This window comes from Arctopsyche grandis, chromosome 3, assembly GCF_051622035.1.
Source record: "Arctopsyche grandis isolate Sample6627 chromosome 3, ASM5162203v2, whole genome shotgun sequence".
Lineage (NCBI taxonomy): Eukaryota > Metazoa > Arthropoda > Insecta > Trichoptera > Hydropsychidae > Arctopsyche > Arctopsyche grandis.
The window spans coordinates 24,648,921-24,674,362 of NC_135357.1; the positions used below are offsets into that span (position 1 = coordinate 24,648,921).

At 30.6% G+C, this 25,442-nt stretch overlaps 1 protein-coding gene across 3 annotated transcripts in view; it reads right to left on the minus strand.

Moving 5' to 3' along the window:
- Positions 1-2,286: 2,286 nt before the first annotated feature.
- Positions 2,287-25,442, minus strand: part of LOC143909067 (ras-related protein Rap-1) — a 31,153-nt gene continuing 7,997 nt past the window's right edge. Inside the window, exons 1-4 of one of the 3 annotated variants that reach the window (XM_077426959.1) lie at positions 11,457-11,537; positions 9,913-9,937; positions 7,296-7,717; positions 2,299-3,622 (exon numbers count right to left, since the gene is read on the minus strand). In XM_077426959.1, the coding sequence (XP_077283085.1) occupies positions 3,320-3,622; positions 7,296-7,717; positions 9,913-9,937; positions 11,457-11,537 (831 nt within the window). In that variant the 3' untranslated portion in view covers positions 2,299-3,319. Of the gene's footprint in view, positions 3,623-7,295; positions 7,732-9,912; positions 9,938-11,445; positions 11,855-25,442 lie in introns of those variants that run through there. The other 2 variants (XM_077426958.1, XM_077426960.1) reach the window with 2 other exon arrangements.

Genomic DNA, 25,442 nt, shown 5'->3' on the forward strand with positions numbered 1-25,442 from the left:
TATACACTCGTATACTTTGCGTTTTATATTATTTTTAGCACAGATACATATATGCAGCGGTTCAAAATCGAATTTCACAATCAGCACGGTTTCTCTATATTTTTAGTCTAGAGTATGAACGTATGCAGGTAAATAAACAAAAACCATTCAATAGGCGACAATCAGGTGCATCGAATGAAGGAAATGAAATCTATTGATAAACCAATATAGTTTTAATTCTGATTTGCATATTCATATATGCGTATTTAAGTAAGTATTTTATGCAGCTTTCATCATTTGAAATATACTCTCCGTGATTTTCAGTTCCAATTTATCTGAAATATTTCATATTCAAATTGTTTTGTTTTTTAAATACTTGAATATAATATGGAATAAATTTTAAATTTAGAAAATGACATGTCATGTTAATGTTTTAATAACAGGCAGGTATAATATTAATTGAAGTGTATGTTCTACCGAGCAGTTTTTCTAAAAATGTTGCACACATACCTATTTCTGATAACAATAAAATATTTTATAAAGATTTCAGTTACATACAAAGGTTTTGAATCGTCCTTGAGAATTAGCATAAGTCATGTTGGATAAATCACATTTGTTTACTTGATTACCATATGAATTAATCGACATTCAGTCGTTGCATTATAAAAGCCTTTCCACTGCTTGATAACTATTTCAGTATATGTACATACATACGTATGTATGTATTTCTGTTTCTGCTTTGTGCTACTCAAATGTGTATGTCCATGTGTAGTGATTAGCCGGGGTCATCTCATATTGTATTTCTGAATTTTTTCCCATAGTAACTTGTTTTGTTTGTACAATGTATACACATGTAGTAAAAATTTCACTCTATAATCGTCTTATTTTACACTATGGAGTAAATATTTACTAGCAAATACTGTTATAAAATGTAAATGTACATATGTAAGTATACAAACAATCTAAATAAATAATAATTGCTTCAAGGTTTTCTTTTGAATGATAGGGTGACCTGCGAATGTAATAATCCGTTTCGCGTCATAGATTGTTTTCGATCCAATCAACATCCCAAATATCTAAATTTACCTGGCAGGTGATCTGAAGTCCCAAAGGTAAATATGAATGCAAGATGTAAGGTTCTACCAAAGTCTAATTTCAATTTATATTCATGAGAAATTTACACATTGGATCTAATTTAATAGATGTTTCATAATTCGGATCGTCTTTGCCACACGTATAATTGATGACGAACATGAAACGCTCTTGCTCATTTGATACGAATTGTCTGTAGACTTGTATACATATTTGATGCGTGGTGGGATGTATTATATGTAGTTATTAGATTGTGATAAAAATGAAATCGATGATTTTGTATGTATTATACTTATTACATCGGAGTGGTCCTTTTTTAGTGCAAATACATAATTGTAAATTGTGTGAATGTTGATATTGCAGTAAAATAAAACGCATAAATGGTGTTAACACTTTAATTATCTTATTTATGTAGATATATGTTGATACATCAATTGTAATGACTAATTTCAATAATTACATTTCAATAGGTTCCTTTCGCATTGCATTGACTTATTCTACATTATTTTTTCTACTTTAAAATTATACATAAAATAATCACACATAATACATATGTGTGCATGTAATGTATTACTACAAATTCATTGAAACAACAATAGAGATTAGCTGACATTGACACAAATTTGCGGCTATATTTATGTAACATATATATATATATATATATATATATATATATATATATATATATATATATATATATATATATATATATATATATTATATATACCAGTTTCAACATATGTCTGTATATGTACCTCATGATGAAGAATTGATACACGCATATTTCCTAATTTACACATTTTTTTATGTACTCTATAGTTTTTAACATTATTGCCGATTAACAATAGGCAAGATTTTATAATCATGAAAATCAAAATTGAAACGATTAATATTGTACATTTATTCTACATATTTTTGTAAAATATAACATATATGTATACATATACAAATATCGATTACAAATCACGATAGTTTTATGTAAATAAGCTTTTACTTATGTGTAGTAAAAACAAACGGTAATACTGGTTTTGCATTTGAAGATTATCGAAATGTAAACTTACTGAAAGGAAGACTCTAAAATTGTATAGTTACATATATTTAATACGTTTGTTATAATGTAATAATACGTAGTAGAAAATTACAAATATGAATATTTCATTATTGAAAAAATAATTTAAAATCAGTTAACATTATTGTAGAATGAATTGAATATTTGAATCTTGTTTTGATATTAGTAGTACTCTTAAATTTTTTTCATTTCAATGCATTTCATTCACAAACTATTACTGCAATTTTCAGTCTTTCTTCGTGTTTCAGACTTCAGACGGTTTCAACGTTAATGATATAGTATAATAACAAAAGGATTCGAATCCATTTACGAGAAGACTCATATTTATAAGTAGAAATAAAAATTAGATTTCAAAATATTGGACCCGAAATGTCTAAATAGAATCTTTCAATTTATGCCGCAAAGATTAGTAGAAATTAAATTAGAAATATTATATCGACATATTTAAAATGATTATGTTGTGTGCGCAGAAATATTAATAAATTTATTAAATTGGACGTCAACTTATTATTTCGTTAATAAGGCAATTCTTTTATTGTATATTTTTGAATCCATTTGAATATATTGCAATCTTTCCTATTATTTTCCATATCCTTGTACATAAAACCAGTAATTCTATTGAAATTATTCATGGTTTATTTTTTCGTTTTACTGTTTGTGGTTCTTTTGCAATATGTAAAAACAATATTAATGATAAGGTTTATACAAAATTTTTCTCGGTCCACGATTAAATGTAATTTAATAAAAACACGGATAAGATTAGGTAATTTATATGTGTCATCTAGGAAAAATTTATAAGAAATACTTCAGCATAGGAAAAAGGAGAATAAAAAGAAAATTGATATCGTTACTGAATACATACATACATGTTTATATATCACACTGATTAATCCGACAACATACAAACACACTAACTCACTCCCACACGATATTCCATCAGAGTCGCAAACTTCCTATTTACATCAATCATTCCTTATTAGTTTACAAGTTTACGTTATATCAGACGTCACACATGTCGTGAGGTATGCGTAAAGTTTCACTTTCAAAGAACACAAAAACGCCTGGTCGAACTTTTGCGATTCACTCGTTTCGTCCATCAAGCAATTAACCGTAATAAAATTATTAGTATTATATTTATGTTTTGGTTTGATTTAAAATTTTCTCCTTGATATTGAGCTCTTATGATATAATGCAAGAGTTCCTCTTGCCACCGGCGTGCCTCTCCCTGATCTGTTGCAGATGGGCCAGTTGAGCTGCTGATGGAACTGGAGACGGTGGCGGAGGAGCAGCTCCGGCGTGAGCTGGTGGCAAGGATTGTCGACGTCTCCTCCTCAATGCTGGACTCAAGTTGTACTTCACTTTGGCCTGAGTCAAAAGCTCTTTAAAAACTTGTGTCACGTTCAGATTGTCTTTGGCTGAAGCTTCCACAAAGCCGTTCTCCCAGTCGACTGTTACCACCGATTCGGTCGTATCATAATCCATCTAAAGTAAAGACAAACAAATTTAACTCCAAAATTGATTATAAAAATATGTATATACATATGTATGTATGTATATGATTATATGTATCGATAAATTTCAACAGTTTCTTTCCTTTTATTTATTTAAGTGTTTAATTTCAAATAGGAATTCTATATTTAAATTGAAAGGGTATTTTTATATTTCTCTTTGGCATGTTATAATATATGAATGATGTGTGTATAGAAATGTTATCAAAGTATACGGTCTAGCAAATATCGCAATAAAAATGTCTTTTGGATAGGGTTCTTAAAAAAAAATCTTCTTATTGTAGGTATAAACCTTTATGACCTTTATACATTTTTCTCGGAATACACACAAAATGAACATCTTTAGAAAATATTTAAAAAGGTCACAAAGGAGTGCCAGATGGTATTTATCTAATGCCATAATAATTACATGTAAATTATTGGCTTTGAACGTTAAGAGGGCTGGACAGCAGCGCCTTGTCCATACAAACGTACTATACTTCTCCCTTCCTCAATTATGGCACTAGAGAAATTATTTTTTAATATACTCTTGATATCCACCATTGGGGTGCATCTATTGTTTTATTTTTTTGATTAATTATTTTTTATAGGAGCTAGGAGCCGCCAAACATCTATAAAATAGCCTCTTTTTACACCCACGAAACGAGTCCAGCGTGCTTATTTAACGGTCGATTTAAAAAAAAACGCCAATAGATGCACAGAAAGTATCTTTCTCATACCGATGATGAAATTTTTTTTAAAATTGGTCCTGTTTTGGAGGAGAAAATAGGAGAATACGAAACCTCGATTTTGTCAATTTAAAATACGTTTTATCTGGTCGAAGCGCAACTGTCGCATTCACTCAATATATATATTGATATATATTGTCGCATTCACTCAATATATACATACATACACTCAATATATATATATATATATATATATATATATATATATATATATATATCGAAGAAAGGAACGGTAACAAAATTAAGGTTTCGGGTGTACAGCCCTCTTAATAATATTAAATCATAATAAAAAAACAAATTTTCCGTTTTCTATTATGTACATACATATGTACATATGTATGTATGTACCTATGCATACATATTTATACTGATTGGAAAACATATATGTATTTAGTTGTTATAAATAGTTATATTATTATAATATAACTATTTGTAATGTACTAAAGAATGAATATTACACATATTTACATATTTTATTGAATAAATAAACATTCATTCAAGCATTGATACAACCTTTTACATTTTGCGAATAAAAACGTTAAAAAAACCAAAAAATGCGTACGGGGACAATTTCAGAAGTCTTTCAGAGGCTCATTAAATGTCTCCGGATAAAATAAAAACAGGCAAAAAATATTGAAATTTGAAAGCGATGAGATTTTAATTTCAAAGGGAAGTCACGTTTCCTAAAAAATGAACAGAGCTAATAAATATTATATACATACATATACACGAATACGCACCTTTAAATACAGACTAAATTCTTTTTCTCGTTCTTCCTCCGAGATATTTTTATAAAATAAATAAATAAGAGAGAAAAGAGCTGGGATATTTTCCATATTGGAAATCGTTCGTAATATGGTAATATTAAAGGGATCGAAACTTTTTCGTTTCGATGAAAAAAGTTCGGTAGGGGCGAGAATGCGTATTAAAATTAAATTACTTTCTTAGACAGAAAGAGAATACGCGTGGTATGATTTCGTCGAGTAAAGATTCGATCCGAGTCGTATAAATCATACTTTATTTTTTAGATAGAAAAGGTGACCCGATCCATTCTTTTTGGAAATGTAAAATATCTCTCACAAAATCCATTACGAATGGAGTCAATTTAGAAAATTTTAGTTCTGTAAAATTAATGGAAATGTGACATTTCTTTGTCGTCGATTTACGATCTCAATTTTTTATATATACATACATATACACATATATGCAAGGTGGCTTTTATGTGAATATTTTTGTTTCATTTTGCTCAAATGTATCTTTTTACTGCTTCAAATATGCTGGGAATATTTTGTCCAAGTTAACACATTTTTCCTTTATGGTTTGATATAAAAAAAATTTAAAACGCTGTTAACGTTTTTGTGAAAATGCGATTATGTCGTTAACATTTCTTTGGTTTTAGGGTGAAAATGCTGCGTACGGCTTTTTTTGCAAAAATTGCAACCACTCGGTATGTACAAATTTTGTTCACTTTGATGAGAACAATTAAATACATATTATTATCTAATATTGAAAAGCAAACGCGAATGTTTCGATGAAATAATACTGCTCAAATTAAAATAAAGTTAATTAATATGATAAAATAGACAAAACGTTTAGTTTTCTTTTTATTTATAGTGTACTTTAATGCTATTAAATAAATCACAATAATCACAGTACTAAAACGTAAATCTTCTTAGTTGAATATATTACATTTTGCGTCGGCACAAAATCCACTTACAATTCATACTGTCTTAAATACGAGACGACTTTCATAATATTCTCGTACATTTTAACTAGGGATTCCAATCGAATATTCGAATTATCCGTCTGATTTTTCAGTCATCATTCGTTATTCGAATATTATTCGTGTATATATTTTGCAAAAAAGTTATATTTCGCGATCTTACAAAACATGTAAATTTATATCATATTCGTATACACAAGTGTGTACATCATGTGTGTGCAAATACATATGTACATATATTCGTCGATTGAATGCCTTGTACCGATTCTCAGAATTCTTCCCGAAAATAGAAAACAGAACGAATGAAAGACTTAATAAGACGGTAATAACAATACTAATTTACCTAAATAAATTATTCCAAAATCAGAGGATTTTTTTAAATATGCTTCAAAATCTGAAATTATATCATTTGCAATTGAACTGATGGAAAAAATTCTAGTTTCAGATAGCACTAACTCTACTGACTCTACTGACATAGAAGAAATTGAAATTAACACTTATAATTTAGAAACCATTATGATACAAAACAAGAATTGATAAAAACCATTTAAAAAATTACATAAAAAATAGCATAATAAATAAAAGAAGATTTCAAAAAATTCGACAAATTTGACAAAAAAAGCCTGGATATTCTGTACCGTGCCCTATTAACAATAAAGCCGACATCAATAACGTGTGAACGAGTATTTTTGACTGCAGGGTGGATGAAAACAAAAATTAGAAATAGACTCGACAATGAAACATTCAACGCATTATAATTTATTAGCAATATTTTCTGAAATTAAATTAAGATTTTTCCATATTATATTTTGTAAATTTATTTTTAATTGCAATTTTCTCAATTTTACAAACTTATATGTAGTCACCGGAGCCTGAGGGGGTCGTGTATTGTTCAAAAGTTGTAAATGCATTGTTAAAGGTTTGCCGAACAATGGATAGCACTGTGACTATCCTACCTCTACTTATATGTTATGTTTTATGTGTTTTTTTTTTTACTTTTCTGAATAAATTTTCTTAAAATTATTTTTTATTAATTTTAATATATTACATATATAAATATATAAGTAATCGATGCTTGGTACATATGTAAATACTTTTTTTATCTCTTGATTTACTATTCGATATTCGAATAGTTGAAGTCAACGAATACTTTCGATCCCTAATTTTAGCCCATAATACAATTAAATGACACCCACCTCTCTTGTAGAGTCAGCCAGATCGACTTTGTTCCCAACTACAACTATAGGTACAACCGTGCTGGCTTTGGTCTCGTGGATCTGATCCCTGATGGCCCTGATTTCTTCGAAGGTGGCTGCGTCATTCACATCATACACGAGGATGAACGCATCCGCCGAAGACATGGACAGAGCTCGCATGGCTGGAAACTCCAGTGAGCCGGAAGTATCCAGGATATCCAGCGTGAGATGAACGCCTTGCACTGAAAAGTCGCCGTGGTGCATCTCTTCGATTGTGCGCTTGTATTTCGGCGAGAAGGTGTTGTACAAGAACTGGCCGATCAGTGATGATTTGCCCACTCTTGCGGCACCCATTACCACTATTTTGTGGCGGACATTGTTGGAAAGATTGCCGCTGCTGGATACTGTGGCGTCGGATCTGTCTGATCTGTGAACAATATGAAGACATATAAAAAAAATTAAAACCACCCTTATAAATGAAAGTATTGCTAATTTCGATGTAGTTCACCAAAAAATTAATAATAAAATGGCGGCAAAGACGAAATTAATGAATATTTATAAATACAGCAACTCTGGTATTTTCATTTCTGTAAGAAACTTTGAACTATGTGGTACATATGTATGTATGTAGTTTGGAATCCCGACTATTGCGTGACAGTCAAAAGTGCCCCGACATTACCGCGTGGCAAAACTACGAGAGATATAACCGCGCACCGAAAAATTCGCCCCAGCAAAAAGCGCTCGGCGACAAAACCGTGCCAGAATATATGAAAAAATTAAAATATTAATTTTGACTTCGTTTTCTGTCAGACAACTCGTAGGATACAAGAGAATTCGTAAAGACGTCCCCGCATACGCCTCGATGCGTTACTTACGTTAACGTTGACAGTGGGAAATCGTGAATTGATTATCTTTCAGTTATATCAATCAAATCGAAGTTGAAATGAAAGTCGAAATTGAAGTCGTGATCGAATTTTGCACGGAGCAGGAGCGGAGCCGGAGCACGAACATTTGTAGATATTTTGCTTCGATATTTTGTTTTTATGTATTAGAATTTCTTTCAGAATTTAAAAATTAAATGAATGCTTTTTTAAAATTTGTTTTTCAATTTATGATTAATTCAATATTTGATGGATTATTATCCTGGAATCATTTGACATGTGGCACATCATGTAGTTTGGTTATATTATTTTATAAATATTTTGTTTTATATAATTTTTTCACTTATTGTTGTTTTGTACAAATGAATGTTTGCGCGCACTTTCTTTTTTACTTTTCTATCGTGATTAAATTATATTCTTGATTATTTTCTCTATTCTTTTCACTATGGTAGTTTGGGACAACCATGTGCACACCGTGTAGTATAGTTATATCTACATATGTATGTATTTTCATGATATATACATATTAAATATTTTAATAATAAATAAATTATCTATAAATAAAATTTTATAATTTTTATCATATGTATATGAATAAAATTAATTATTAACTATTAAAACTTTCCGAAAAGTTTTAATAGTTAATAATTAATTTGAGAGGAGAAAAATGGATTGCATGGAGAGGAGAAAAATGGATTGCTCCAGATCTCTGAAATTGATATTTTAATTTTTTCATTTATTCTGGCGCTGTTTTATCGCCAAGCTATTTTTTCTGGGGCGATTTTGTCGCCGCGCGGTTATGTTTCTTTACATCTATACATTTTATGAACATGTATGCACATATGTATATGCATGCACATATGTAAGTAGTAAATATCAGATTATCCGTGAGGTGATAATGATCATAATATAAATGTATTATATATGTAGTACATCTGCCTTTAAAATACACATGTATGTATGTACATACGTATTTACAGGTTTTATTACATTCATTTTCTCCAGAAGATATTAGAGAAATAACGTTACTTTATCACTTCATTGTGTGGTAAATTTAAGCAGTTACGCTCGAAATTGGGAAGGTTCAAGGGTATTTTCAGTATTTAACTTAGAGTTTCGTATGTTCAATTTCATAGTGACTAATATTAAACAGTACCTATACTTTTGTAGGGATCTTGGAGCTCATGTATGAAAGCTAAAATTTTGTTAAATATAGTAGATCGCTTGTGAAATGGAATCTTAAGAAATATATGTAATAAATAGCTTACATTGTTTGGATACTTCGAACTACACATGTACACAAAAAGATAAAGACGTTCCCAACTCGCAATATTATTATTAGACGTTAATAATTCCGTTAAATCTACGGATTTATTTAATTAATTTCAGTATGAATAAAAATAGACTGTGTTTAAATATTGATAATTGAATTACGTTCCCTCTTGATTATTTTTAGTGCTTTTCGTGATGGGTACTTTGAAAAGAGATACGAATCCTATGAACACGAAGAAGTAACTATGTTATTTCAAAAGCGAACACGCTATCTATTTAAAAGTATCGTATTGGTATTGAACATATTATATAACTAACGTAATTATAGGATTACATTTTGTGATTAACATTCTCACGAAACTGTCTGCATAGTTTACAAGTGCCGAGAAACATCTTTGACATTTATATACATGTATGTACCTACATACACATTTATCTTCAAAATATATAATTTCGAAAGAGACTTTGTATGATGTATGATGTATGTAACTATTGTTGGTTCGTATAAAAACAAATGAATATTCAAATAAATTTAAATAAAATAAAACTATTCAAATAAATGTTTACTACATATTAGATTGGCCATGTTCAAGCGGTTTATATAATATTACTAATACCGAGCGAAGCCGGGTAAAAACCCTAGTCTAATATACTATATGTAATTTTTATATAAGTGTGTATGTAAGTATTTTTGGTACGGAACAACGAAAACAAGTCAAAGTTTTTATGACGACGATTCGATTGGTTGAATATTATTTTTTTTCGATTAAAATAAATTTAATAAAAAAAAAATGAATATTTACTATTTCCCTTTATACCCACAAGCTATATGCATTTTAATTATAATTGATAGTACATAATTTCTAGTAACAACTCCTGTGAAATGTGCCAAATTTAAATTTGAGCAAATTCTATCTGTGACGGTGGGAAAAGTTGAAAAAATTTTTAATGTTAATTTATATCATGTAAAAATTATGTACTATCTATGAACACACAGTCAGTTCCATTGTATTTTTGTATAAAAGAAATATTAAAAGCCCAAAAAACTATTAATATTGACTTATTGTTTAAATTTAAGGTACATTTTTGCCCATTCTCAAAGACTTCAAAGAGTGTTTGTCTGTCCCCTGTCCAAACAATGTTTCTATTTTAGGTTAAACCAATGAGTGAGAGGTGACTACGAGATTGTTAAAATACAAATTATTATATGGCCCAGGTCACGTAGAGCTGTTTTGATCCTCCGGACAAATGCACTTCCGGACTCCGGAGAAACGTATGCAATTAGATAGAGTGATTTCTTAGTCGCTCACATTTTCATACATTTGGTCTGATCGGTGTAGCCTGGAGCTATGTCCTGGGACATGTGTAATGAAATTAAATATTTGTAATACAATACTAATTCTTCACAAGGTATAAAATTCCGACTGTTAAAATATTGATCAAAATGTAAAAAAATGGCATTAATTTATGTATAAGTCATATGAGATGATCGAAACATATGTATGTAGTTATATTATACATAATAATATGTAAATTAAACATCCTTATTCAGCTGTCACTTTGACACTTGGTTATGATATAACAAGCTGTCCAGTTCACGCATTCGGCAAAGAATTTACCGAATCCGTGAACTGGGCAACGTGCTTGCACTTTGCATGTAATAGACAATTTCATGGATTCGGTGTAACACATACATACACTGTTTACACTTTATATATATGTAGATAGTTTTACAACGTTATCAGATTACGGACTGAAATTGTTGCAGTGTCGGTTCTATAGTCTATTCGGTTGGGGCATAACAAAGTCGGCAAGCATTTGTGTCAGAAGGTAAAAACATTAAGTTCCAGAGTTTATATCTGTCGCTACGTGTATTGTCTGTATAATGCTGTACCATTTTACACGTATGTTGCGAAATTACTCCGGATATAGCCGGCTTGATTAGACCGTATCTAAAGAGGATCGCGTAAAAGAGAGTCTTTGGGCTAATCACTTACTTTTGAACGACGCGCCTGTCATCCTCCGGTTCCTCCTTGAGGAAGGACGGTTGCAAGCTGAACCGCCGCCGGAACTGGTGTCGCCCTTTCATACCGGAAGTGGAGATAGTCGTGTGCACCGGTGACATGCGATGGGAGTTTCCTCCCTACAACCTCCTCACTTTCAACCTCCCTTCCCCTTCACCGGCGCATTCCGCTCAGGTCGGAAAATTCAGAAAATATTACTCGAAACACTTTTTAAAGCCGTAAACAAGTCAAACTGCGAGATAAATTTCACTTTAGCACTTTATTTATGCGAGCTCGTTTTTCCGCGCTGCGTCACTGTGCACTCGACGAGTCATATTATAGTTGAAACGTTGTTGGTGTAAAATTCGTACAACTTGATATTATATTCTGGGGTGTGGAGTATCTGTAACAAAAGATTAAATCTTGGATTAGTTACATGTGTTTTCGTCTTAATAACTACACTTTAGATAAATAGAAAGTAGATAAATGCATGTAGATTCAGATACCTACATACATATGTACATATGTATTCGACGACAATTTTTATTATTTACTAGCTGAACTCTGCATGCGTTGCAATGCCACAATAACGCATGAAATTCCCGTTCCCGTTCTCATTCCCATTCCCTTTACCGTTCTCGTTCCCGTTCCCGTTCCCATTTTTCGAAACAACGCAGATAGCGAACACCCTGGTTGCGACGCGAAAATATTTGAAATTATAGCGAATGACACTCATTTCCGTTTTTCCCGTTTCCGTTCCCGTTTTTTCCCGTTTTTTTTCATAGTAATCTTCCCGGACATGCACACAACAAATCCTGAAAATTCCATCGTAATCGCTTCAGTGGCTTAGGAGCCTATTCGAGACACACACACACACACAGACATTCATTTTTATATATGTACATACATATATAGACTAGCTGAACCCTGGCATGCGTTGCCATAATAACGCATGCAATTCCCTTTCCCGTTCCCGTTCTCGTTCCCGTTCCCATTTGTTGGAAAAACACAGGTAGCGAACACATTTGAAATTATTGCGTTGCAATGACACTCATTCCCGTTTTTCCCGTTTCCGTTCCCGTTTTTTCCCGTTTTTTTTTCACAGTAATCTTTTCGGACATGCACACAACAAATCCTGAAAGTTTCATCGTAATCGGTTCAGTGGCTTAGCAGCCTATTCGAGACATACACACACACACATACACACACATTAGTTTTTATATATATAGATATAGACTAGCTGTTTTTTTTTTCGATTCAAATAAATTTAATAAAAAAAACAAATGAATATTTACTATTAGATTAGCCATGTTTAAGCTGTTTATATTACAAATACTGAGCGAAGCCGGGTAAAACAACTAGTGTACAATAAAATAAATGGGTGTATACTTAAATAAACGGGTGTATACCTGTATTAAAAAAAATGCTTGACAAAATACGCTCGGCTTTTTGTCGAGCGTGTAGATGGCTACTCCGAGACGAGAGTGCCAACGCGTGTCATCTATGTACATAGATGACTAATAATCCGAAAGACTTACGTACATACATATGTATGTACTATTTATGCGATGCATTACATCTTATTTTGCGATCCATTACATTACAAGCTATTTTTCTGATGAATAGTATTGCGTATTGCGTATTGCGTATTTTTCTACTTATTATCTGGTTAAGGGAAATGAAGTGTCATTTTATATGTACACAATTAGTGTATTTGAGAAGCATGTACATATTTGACAAAAATATGTAATAATTAATGCAGTTTTTCTCTTAATAAAAGGTTCTTATTTACCATTGTGTCATTACGGGTTTTGCCCCAAGGCGACACCTATTTTTTTGTTATTTCAATACCTTCATATACGTATATATACATATGTATGTACATACGTACTAATTTAATATGATATAAGATTTTTTTTATATTTTATTAAATCGAACAATTTATATACGTAGAATATTATATAATAAAGTGGATAATTTAAAGAGTTAAACGTGTTACTAAGTCGTGGAAACGTTTACCCTCGTTAAGAAAAAAATTTAATTTCAGCTTCACCGGTTCATAAATCTCATTTCATATAAACGAAGCGACTCGCTGTCGTCAATTAAGGAATTTTATTTTTATTTTAAACGTTAATCAATTTTAGGAAAATTATATGATACCTACATTATAAGAAAAACACTGATAATTCGGCATTCAATTTCATTATTTAAAAAAATATCCCGTTTTGATACGCAAGCGTATCTGTACCTTTTACGTTTTATTCACATAAATAGTTAATATAAACATTTAGATAAAAAATATGAATTTTTATGAACATGAAATGTACTGTTAAACTCTTTTTGAAAAAATGATAACTGATAAAAATCAAATAAACAAAAGGAATATTCGCCTATGGGAGAATTAATTAATTATTCATTTATGCATTAATTTACGTAAGGACTTTGAAAGCTTACGCCTCAAAAGGGTATTATTAAGTTTGCGTCGCGTAATTTTGAATATTCCAAAATTTATTAATGTAAATGTAAATTGTTCATGTCAAAATATATGAATGTGAGCTTTGGGGCATTAGATGAATACTTCTAGAGCCAATATTTAGAGAATATATTCCTAAGTTTACACATTGAATGAACTTCTCGGAGAAATGGATTTCGATGAAATGTTTCTCCAAAATAAACGCAGCTCGAATACAAAGTACAGTTTCATATTGCACTTGAAGATTTATTTACTCGTACTTACCCCAAGGTATGAACGTTGAGTGCTTCGAGCGCGCTTTGTCAATGAGATAATTTAATCGCAGATGAAAAATCTCAATAAATTTTTCTTTCTCGTAAAGTCGCTTCGTCAACATCATACGATGAGAGCTTTAATAAAGAAACTCCGTTTTGCGAGTAGAAAATGAGGTATAAGTCAATTTATTTCTAGTTTGCGATGGTAGACCAGGTCAGGCGCGGCTTGTTTTATTGCATTTCTCGTAAAATAAAATCATAAATGACTTCGATGCACAATTAGGTGCAACGACAGACTTAATACCACGAAACTAATCAAAATGATGAATAAAACGAAGACCTGATAAAGATTTTTAATATTGAAAACGTAATTTTTTATTGAAAATCGTGTTTCAAAGTTTACCGGATTGAAAATCAAATTCTCATAATAAAAAAAAACATTCTTAAATATATAAAAAAGGAAAAAGATTAAAAAGATTCAGTGATTATCAAATTTATCAAAATTTCAGAATTATCAAAATTTCTTTTCACACTAAAACTTTGTATTAGTTAATGAAATGGTAATCGTTATATTTTAACTTTTTTTTTCAATTAATTCACGTCTTCGAAGAATTTACCTTAAATTTATAAATATGTAATTCAATGTCAATTATTCTTAACAATAATCCAATGAATCTTTCATTTGGTAATTATATTTCATTACGTTTAATCAAGATCTTGAGTGCAAAAAGAAAACCTTTTCTTATTTTAATGCAAATAAAATATTTATAGATTGCAATATTGATGTAATTATGGCCGATTTTATAGATACGTTATTTATATATGTACTAACAATTAAATATATAAATAGCTATCGTATTGAAATCGCTTTGTTTTTTCGCATTACATACGTGCGATGAATTTCAGAATCAATTCCAGGAAAATTCCGAAAGTTTTCGTGAAAACTGCGTATTGTTTGGAAGTCGCATAATCACAAATAGAAGCGAACGAGGGCAAACATAAAAGAAAATCTTTGGGGGAACAATTTCCCGGTTTCCGGCACACTTCGGTAGATATTTTGCTATTTCTTTCTCTTGGCTGTCCGGATAAATATCTGCTCTATATTTCAGAAGTAGGTTACTCGCTGACAGTCTGTTTATTTATTACTCAATATGCCGGAAATGCATCTTATCTCACGTTGATTGATCACCATTTATTTGTTTTTCCTAAAGTCGGCTCTAAAGAATGAATATTAATTGTTATTCGTGTATTTTTATTGGACTAGAATTTCTCGTGTAATACAAATATAAAAATAAATTAGAAATATTGTCATAGAGAAGTCGAGAAGCTTAACTAATTTTTACTTTATCTATCTATGTACGTAGTAGCAATAGATGAAGTTTTGTGATCATGCGAAAATTCGAACTCGGGATTTTGACTGATTCGAACTCAGAATCGATCACTGATCACGTTTTCATGATTTAGAAAAAATGTATGTGTGTGTGTCTGTGTGTGTGTGTCTGTGTGTGTGTGTCCGTGTGTGTGTCTGTGTGTATGGCTGTGTGTTTCTGTGTGTGTCTGTTTGTGTCTGTGTGACTGTGTGTGTCTGTGTGTGTCTGTGTGAGTATTTTGTGGATTTTTTGAACACCGTTATTCCTATCAAACTGAAACTTAATTGAAATTCTTATCGACACGACGTAATTTTTTTTCAAATTTTTAAATTGACCGGAAATGGTACCTATATGTACATATGTAGGTGTCCTCTTTTTTAAGTTTTTGAACTAAATTATCTCGCTAACTGAATTGGACTGAATTTTTTTTATATGTAATAAAAATTATAAATGTTATACCCTAATATCTAGAGAATCTAGAGAACCTAATATCTGGAGCTTAAAATACATAAATTTAATTATAAAATTTTTGGGTGGAGATATATTATTGAAACCGAATGTAAAAACAAATTTAGACCGAAAAATTTGTTGTAGGTGTATTACGTAATGAATTTTGTAATATATTCAGATTACTTAGCCATTTTCCATTTACCATTTTATTATTATTATTATAAATCCATCAACTGATAATTTGATCAAAGTGGAACACTTAACTCATGATACATACATATTATATGTACCTACATGCATAAAAATATTTTATTAACAAATTTCAACGAACAAACGACTTGAATGTATCAGATGCAAGCTATGATATCGATCAAACAAATGGTTTAGTGGAAGCCATTATTTTATTTCCGCGTGGAATTGGACTGAAATGAAAAAAAATCACGATTTAAGTTTTAAACGATTGTTCGTATGCAAAGATTTCGAAAATTGGTGACTTTCTTCAATTAATTTCGATATATTATACATATATTCAAATTTGGTTTTATGTCGGCTCGAAAGCTCGGAAGAATTTTTCTCGAAAATGATGTGAAGCACGTGGATGCTTTTCATAATCGACGACGAATCTCGCTCATAAAGAATGCGTGGAAAATTCTCCCACGCATAATAATAACGCAAGTGAATTTTGTTCCGTGGAACCAAAATGATCTGTTTTCATTTTTAAGTGTATTTTACGAGACGATGCTTAAGGTTAAGAACGTGTCTTAATAATTATTTGCCATATTTGAAGGGTGAAGCGATTGTAATTGAAAAATATATGTATGTATATGTCTAATAATCTATAAGCTCAAAAATTTTTTCTAGAAAATGTTGATAATTCGTAACAACTTTAATTTTTTCTCGTTGACTTTCACGTTCATTAAGAATCAAAAGAAAAAAGATTGACTTCAAAAGATATCCTTTTTGAAACCCGTAGCGATTCCCTTGGCGAAAAGCGAAAAGGGAAAAAGAAGTACAAAAAGAAAAGTTAAAACATGACATCTGTTCAATACTAATTGCGTAACAACCTACCCAAACAAAAAATTTTGAAAATGAGTATAATATATTTTAATTAACGTTGAATTAATTTATTATTCGGAATAAAATAGCCACAGACAATGAATTCGCAATTTTGAAATCAACATTAAATAATCGTAAATTTTTATTTTTACTCCGTCGGAATCTTTCCGTTTTTTGCAGAATTAATTGAATTAATTTTTGCTGATTTAAAAAAATATTGAATATATGAAAATCACTAAATATGGATGCATATGTTACAGTGAAACTATAATTTTATAGTTTCACTGTAAAATATGCAGTATTATCAGTGAAATTATAATTTTACTAGTGAGATTATAATTTCACTGACTCAAGCAGTGAGTACGGATATAACAATATAATTAAAAATTCACTTCTCAATGTTAGTGAATTTGTAATTCAAATTACAACATACTACTAACCCTAACAAACTAATCTTAAATAAATAAAGCCAACCCTTACTTAACCTAACCTAACCTAACCTTAAATAAACAGGTGTTGGCTGCTAAGATGTTATGATGTATTTTTTGCTTCAAATAAAGCCAAATCGAAACAGATGCTACTCTCTACAGATGTACCTTTATCGATCATTGATTGTTATATATGAAATACATAATTATTTCGATGATAATATGAGTTTTTAATTCAGTTTGAGGTGAATGTAAAAGCGTCATTCGGGTCGTCGTAATCAGAAAATTTAATTTCATAGTACGTTATATTAATTTATTAATGAATCGTAAAGCATTCTATAAAATAATCTAAAGTTGGTATTTCACTATCAACTGTCAAAAATTATAATTTCACTGATTGGGGCCAGTGAATTTGTAATTTCCATACTGAAAATATAACTATTTATGTAGTTATGATTTCTAGTTATAATTTCAACATAACTAGTTATGATTTCACTGAAACGTCCTTGAAATTATAATTTCACTGAAACATATACATATGTACATATAGTGAAATTCGAAAAAAAAAATGTATATTGAATGTATTTGACATACAATTTCGGGAATACAGTGGTCTTACATCTTGCATCCTACTCACACGCAAGTTCGGCACACAGCTTGCATCCTGCTCACACAAAGTTACAGTCACGTGACATCAAAATGTTGCCATTCTCGAAGATAATTTCCTCGTTTAATAATGTGGGATATATATTTTATTAAATTCCTCTTTATGTACATATAATGATTTAAACAAAACCACGTATTTTATGGTATTTTAGTATTAAATCCTAAAATTATACCTTAATTTACATATGTATATACAGTAGGTAATTCGAAGCACATTGCAATATTACAAACATGGTTGACAAAGTACTGATTAAGACATAATTTGCACCTGTGTTCTTATTACGCCACAGGGACCGATTATTGTGAAAGTTTTTACATTTCGATGTTCTAAATTCGAATAGTCTGCACTTGTAGAATTTTGATAATCTGTGTTTTGATACGCATCCTATGGTGAAATACTGCTTATACGTCACTATTCGTTTCTAACCGAGGGTAGGTCGATAGGCCGAGACGCGTGCGGTAACACTTTTAAGGTTACATTGTTTCGTTTCATAAAATCATGTTGTTAAAAGTTATACCGGTGGTTCTTGAACTAATCTAGCATAATCTCTATCTATATATGTATGTACATGTGAATCGAAATGTACGAGAATCGACTAGGAAGCCTCGATTAAAGCACGTGGTCTACATTTTGGATCAGACACCATTTTCTGAATGTATATGTAATACATATGTATTTACATATGTATTCATGTACATATGTAGGTATGTGTTTTCTTTCGCACTAATGAATAAATCACGATTCATAAATATGTACAAAAAGACAGAGAAATGTAATATTAATAGAAGTGGCTTCAGGTGTTATATTGTTGTCAAGTGACATTCTGTCCATAGACAAACATCAGTCGTATCTGACGCTTGGTGCTCGACGTATGTCCGATAAAAACTTCTCTGTTTGTTTATATTACTCGCAAGATGGGCAAGCATCAGTAAAAATTGCACAATACATTCAAAAACAGACAATAAACAACATGGGATACATTTTTAAAAGTAAAATTGATCCGATTGTATTCCGTGCGATGTAGCGTATTTATAGAGACGTACCGCATAAAATTGACAACAATTATTTATTCGTAAGGGCCCTTCTATTCTTATTACATCTCTTTAAAAAAAATATGTATTTTTTCCTCTTCAAAAAAGTTTCTGGACATACCAAATGCAATATAATATTTTTACGATGATTGGTCACAAATATGTACATTTATTTTTTCTATACACTTAAATATGTATTTGCTTCCTATATATTTAATACGTGGCCAATAGAATGACTAAAATACGCTTTCATATTTATACAATGATGATTTGCCGTGTTGGTTTCTTGGAACGTGATCGGTCCAATTAATAATATAAAGGTAAAGTAATGGTTATTTCTAATTTATCGAATTTCGCTCCGATTGGATTGTGTGGTTAATAATATAATAATTTTCTAAGTTGAACTTTTGGCTTACAATTGGAGGACACATAATTTTAATTATATCTTAACGGAAAACATACAATACCTTCCATTACGATACATTTTCTAATTACTTAATATAAATAAAGAAAATGAGGAAGCTTGAGCTTTGCTAGGTAAAAAAGTGATTAAAGCAGAAAAAATAGCTTAAATATTTTATATGAAAAACTAAAAAAAATTTGATTTATGGCTTTTTGTTTATTTGATATATTTGTAAAAGATTTTTGGTTGAAAAAATTACATGTATCAATTTCGGATAATTCTACAGATTTCAATGGAGTTTTTTCTCATTTAAATGAAAATTTGTTAATTTCCGTCTCTGATAACAGGCCAGGTAGACATATTTAGGGTTTTATTTGATTTAAAAATATATTTCTTTTTTTTTTGATGATTTGTATTAAACTACTAGCTGAACCCGGCATGCTTTGCAATTCCAGAATAAGGCATGCAATTCACGTTCCCGTTTCAAGTGATGGTTGGAGCTCTACTAACGTGTCTTCAAAGCCGAAAGTCTCTTCAAACCATCTGGTATCGTGGTTACCAAAAAACAAATTTCCTTGACTACAAAATGGCGCTTCATACTTTCGCGTCGGTAAAATCGTAATTACGAATATTATTGTAGCATATGCTAAAAGGAGCCGCCGTTATAATTGGTATTCGAGAATTATCTCCAGGCTTAAGTGCTGTCGGCTAACAATGGAGACCCCCGAATGGATTTAGTGGTCTTTAACGGCATTTGGTCGCTTCCCGCTAGAGTTCTCAGAACTGACAGCGAGAAAGCATGGGACTGCATTTCGAGACCGTGGGACTGCATATCTGGTACGTGACTATAACAATAGGTAAACAAACGCGTCGAAGAAGATGCGGTGAGTGACCTGCCCTTTATAAGCAGATACTTACGCCATATGAAGGCATTCTGGACGGAGCACTGGCAGTGCGTGGATCTCCTTAATCACCCAATAAATACTGTGAAGCGACTTTGGTCTTTTATTTGGATCCTCCACCCACCTCATCGCAACATTATTATTACTATGTTTTTTCCCGTTTTTTAACAGTAATCGTCCCGTACATGCATACAACAAATCGTGAAAGTTCCATCGTAATCGGTTTGTTACCGATTCCTGTTTTAATTCCGGATCCCGATATCTGTTTCAGTTCCGGTTTCCTTATATACATACATATATAAAAAAACAACTATTCGTTGTTTGTCCGTAATTCTTTCTGATTGGCTGTCGTTTAATATGAATTTTTTCAGTTCAAACAAATTTAATAAAAAACAAATAAATTTACTATTAGATTAGCAATGTTTAAGCCGTTTTTATTACAAATACTGTGCGAAAATCACTATGTAGTATTACATATTATGATATTTCTAATTGTATAATTACCATACCAATTACAAAAATTTAATATTTAAGTATACATATGTACATACATATACCTCCATATTCCGGTGAAATTTATCACGCCCTTGTACGTGGAAATTTGGAGTACGTTTCGAGGTATCTCTAAAGCACCCCACGAGAGGGGTTGACCTCCAAGTCCTTTACTTATCCTCTCCCACATAATTTGATTTGATTCGAGGGTTCGAAAAAGGGGATTCGCTCGTTAAGACCTATCGCATTTTCAACCTAATTTTCAAGTTGAATCTCGCCGTCCTTATTTGATCGAAAAATCTCAGCATAAATATTGTATAAAAGTTAATATTATATATGGGTGTACAGAGTTCAAAATTTAAGCAAGGCAGAAAATTAATGGTTGTAGAAAATAGCTGCTCGTACCTGATATGCAATATGTATATGAAATAGAAATTTATCGATTTTGAACTTTCCTGTAAAAGGCGGCACGTAATTTAATTAGCAAGGAAAGTAATTCGCCGAATACCTAGGTGAAGCGCAAGTGAGCTATATTTGTTTGGCTGCCTGTGAATTTATAAATCAATTCATTTCTATAAATAGTATAAGCGATCTAAATTTATGAGATGGGACTTTCGCTTCATTGATTACGGTCGCTGAAATGATACCGATAGCATGTTGTTCCGTATGATTCAGTTTCAATTTTAAGCACCCACGTTTTTATTTGATCTGTAATAAATATTTACTATAATTAAATTATTCCGTCTTCTTAAAATAAATGGATCGTCACCAAAGCATATATTTTTAACTTGTCATTAATATTAAACTAGTTTTATGCCCGTTGAAATTTCAACGGGTGCTTTCGGATTTATACACGAGTTAAAAAAAAGTTACAATATGAATAGTAATAATTAATCGGTACTCGGAATCGGAAACAGAAATCGGGAATCGGTTATGCTAATTAAAAAAATTATGATAAATAAAGTCGAAATCCGAATCGGAATCGGATAGTATGAGAAGTACGTATTATTACATCGCGTGATGTAAGAAAAAATGTGTGTTTAATTTATAAAACCCAATAACCAAAATCATGTAGCCAGCAGCATAGCTTGGTCAAGAAGGTGCCGGGTTCACTCCCTGAATGAAAAATGAATTTTTCAGAGTGTGCTGTTGGTCAGACCAGGATTTGTGACTCCAGGTTGATCGTTTCCTATCAGAGTTTGCCAATTTTCTCTGATTTCATTGTTGAAACGGTTCCCGGAAAAAAAAAATTGGCTAAAAATCCTTCCTACCTACTATGTTACCACTATTTGAAGTTTGATTGATGTACAATAAAATTTATGTACAATTCATAGATGTCTCGTTAATTTGCGAGTTTTTCAGTGTCTCGCAATTCAACGATTTGCATTTGCAAATGTATTTGTAATTGTATTTGTAATTGTAATGCACAAAAATGCTGCATTTGTATTTGTATTTGTAATTGTAATTTGTAATTGGCCAGGAAGGCGCATTGGGATTTACCTGTAAGGCATTCCTGGTATATATGTAAATAAATAAATAAATGTATAAACAAACCCCGGTCATTGGCCTTTCAACCTTGAATATTATAAATTACATATACATTAAATTTAGAACACCTCCTGTGTTGGTCATCGTGGTGTATCGCTCTGCGTAACTGCTCTGGCCACGTGGGAAATAGGTTCAATTAATTTCCAAATATCGTTAAAATATATGTAAATTAATTTCAATTAAAAAAAAAAAAAAAAAAAATATATATATATATATATATATATATATATATATATATATATATATATATATATAAATATATTTGGTATATGTTGTTTAATATATTCTTGATTAAATGAAGCTTCTTTAATTACCGTAAAATTTTATTGCGATATTTTATATTTATGGTATCGCTGACGATCGGATTCGAATTTAAATTAAAAAAGTTCTAAGTCGTTTCCAGTCACTCTTCTGAATTTTTTTTTTCTGAAATTAATTTCACTTTTTATAGGAGTATGACTTATATTATCATCTATGTAAGTAAATTAATAAATGCGTATTTTTTTAATATTTCAATTTTATTTTAAATCAAAAATATAAAGCTAACTAGCTTGCACGTATATTTGGAATATATTCATTATTTTGACAAACAAAAAAATGTTAACGTTATGTTACATCACATAAAATACGAATTTTGTTTGCTGGATAAAAGTTTACTCGTTTGTAAAATATGATAAAAAAGCAAACAGTTAATGTACAATTAAAAATAGTATTTTCTTTTAAATACAGTTTAGGTTACTAAGTTTCAGTTCGATAGGACTAACGGTGTTCAAAAAATCTCCAAAATACACAGACACATACACAGAAAGACACACACACACACACACACATTTTTTCTAGATCATGAAAACGTGATCAGTAATCGATTCTGAGTTCGAATCGGTCAAAATCTCGAGTTCGAATTTTCGCACGATCACAAAACTTCATCTATTATTACCACGTACATAGATAAAGTAAAAAGACGTGGAAGCAGATTAGTTTCTTGTATTAAAAAAAATCTTTGAAAATATAGTATGCTTAAAAATTTACTTGTATTCATTTGGTATTCATTTGGTATTCATTTTGTATTTTTTTAAATAAAATTTTTATCGTTAATATTGATTTATAGCTGAGAACATAAATAATACATACTCACTTTTTACGGAAATGTATTATATAAGTCCAAAATGTATTAAAATAATAAATAACACAATATGTACACTCGGCAGGATTAAAAGTTGTATAATTCGAACACATAGAATATGCATAATATATTAACCGAAGTTTTCTTAATGTACATATGTATGTAGGTACAACGCGTAAAAACTCATTTTAAAGTAGCGTTTTCTAAATAAGATTCTGCTAACACATTAATTATGCAAAGCTCAATCTTTTTTTCCGCACATTGTTTTTCGGAGAAAATTACAAAAAATAAATAAATATATATATACATATATATATATATATATATATATATATATATATATATATATATATATATATATATATATATATATATATATATATATATATATATATATATATATATATATATATATTTTGGAGCATTTTCGAACTGTTGCTTTTCGTTTTTCATTATTGTGCACCCAAAGTGTAAACATGTTTCTTCTTTATCAAGGAAAGCTTTTAAATTTAAGTGCTTCGGTGAATTTACACCCCGTTTCACGAATTCGCATTTCATGAGATTGAAAAAAAAGGCAATAGTGACTTCAATATCTTTCGTTTTTCTAGGAAAATTAAATTGTAAACCGGAGTCACCTGAATTTCTTTTAATGCAAAATTAAAAAAAAAGTAAACGTAAAATGTTTCAATATTAGTTTTATTACTGACATTGTAAAATACTATTTTCTATTAAAAAATGAGTAAATTCTATTGCTCTTTCAGAAATAAATAAAATAAACTTTTCAGTACAACTAAATTATTGAATTTTTCCATTATTGTATCTTATTTAATTTACGTAAAATATCTGGGGAGTCACTTTTAGCTTACTTACTCATACATATGTATGTATATGCATTTATGTATCTTAATTTCAATATATGTATTTATTTCCTCATAAATCGACTGCCAAATTATTTCCTTAACATTTTTAAATTTAATTTAATTTTAATTTAATTTTTAATTTATACCAGGAAGGCCTAATAGGTAACCCCAATGCGCCTTCCTGGCCAGAAACATTGTACGTTTGATACAGGTATTATTGTATAATACATATAAATTAACACCCACAGAGACATTTATGTTCAAATTTGTTAATTTGCATCATTTTTTTTTTTTTTTTTTTATTTTATTTCATACCAGGAAGGCATTACAGGTAAACCCCAATGCGCCTTCCTGGCCAAATTACAAACAATACAGCATTTTTTATTATATAAGTCGCTAAATTACGAGACACTGACTTAAACTCGACAATTAACGAGACATCTATGAATTGTACATACATTTTTATTGTAATATTTACATTAATCATACTCAAATAGTGGTGACATAGTGGGTAGGAAGGATTTTTAGCCAATTTTTAATCGGGAATCGTTTCAACAATGAAATCAGAGAAAATTGGCAAACTCTGATAGGAAACGATCAACCAGGAGTCACAAATCCTGGTCTGACCAGCAGCATTACAGATATACTCAGAAAAATTCTTTTCAATCGAGGTCAGCTCAAGGGATCGAACTCGGCGCCTCTCAGTGTTAAGCAGAAGCTTAACGTATAAGTATTTTATACTAATCAGTGAAATTCGAGATTGTTGAAGACTCGAAATTTGCGAGAAAATGGGTAAGGTTGCCAATTTGTTGGAATCTTTTCAATTAAAATCAGATAAATTGACAAACTCTGATGGGAAACGATCGGCCTGGAGTCATAAATCCAAGGTATATCCAACAGAAATCAGTGGAATTTGAACCCGTGACCACTCTGT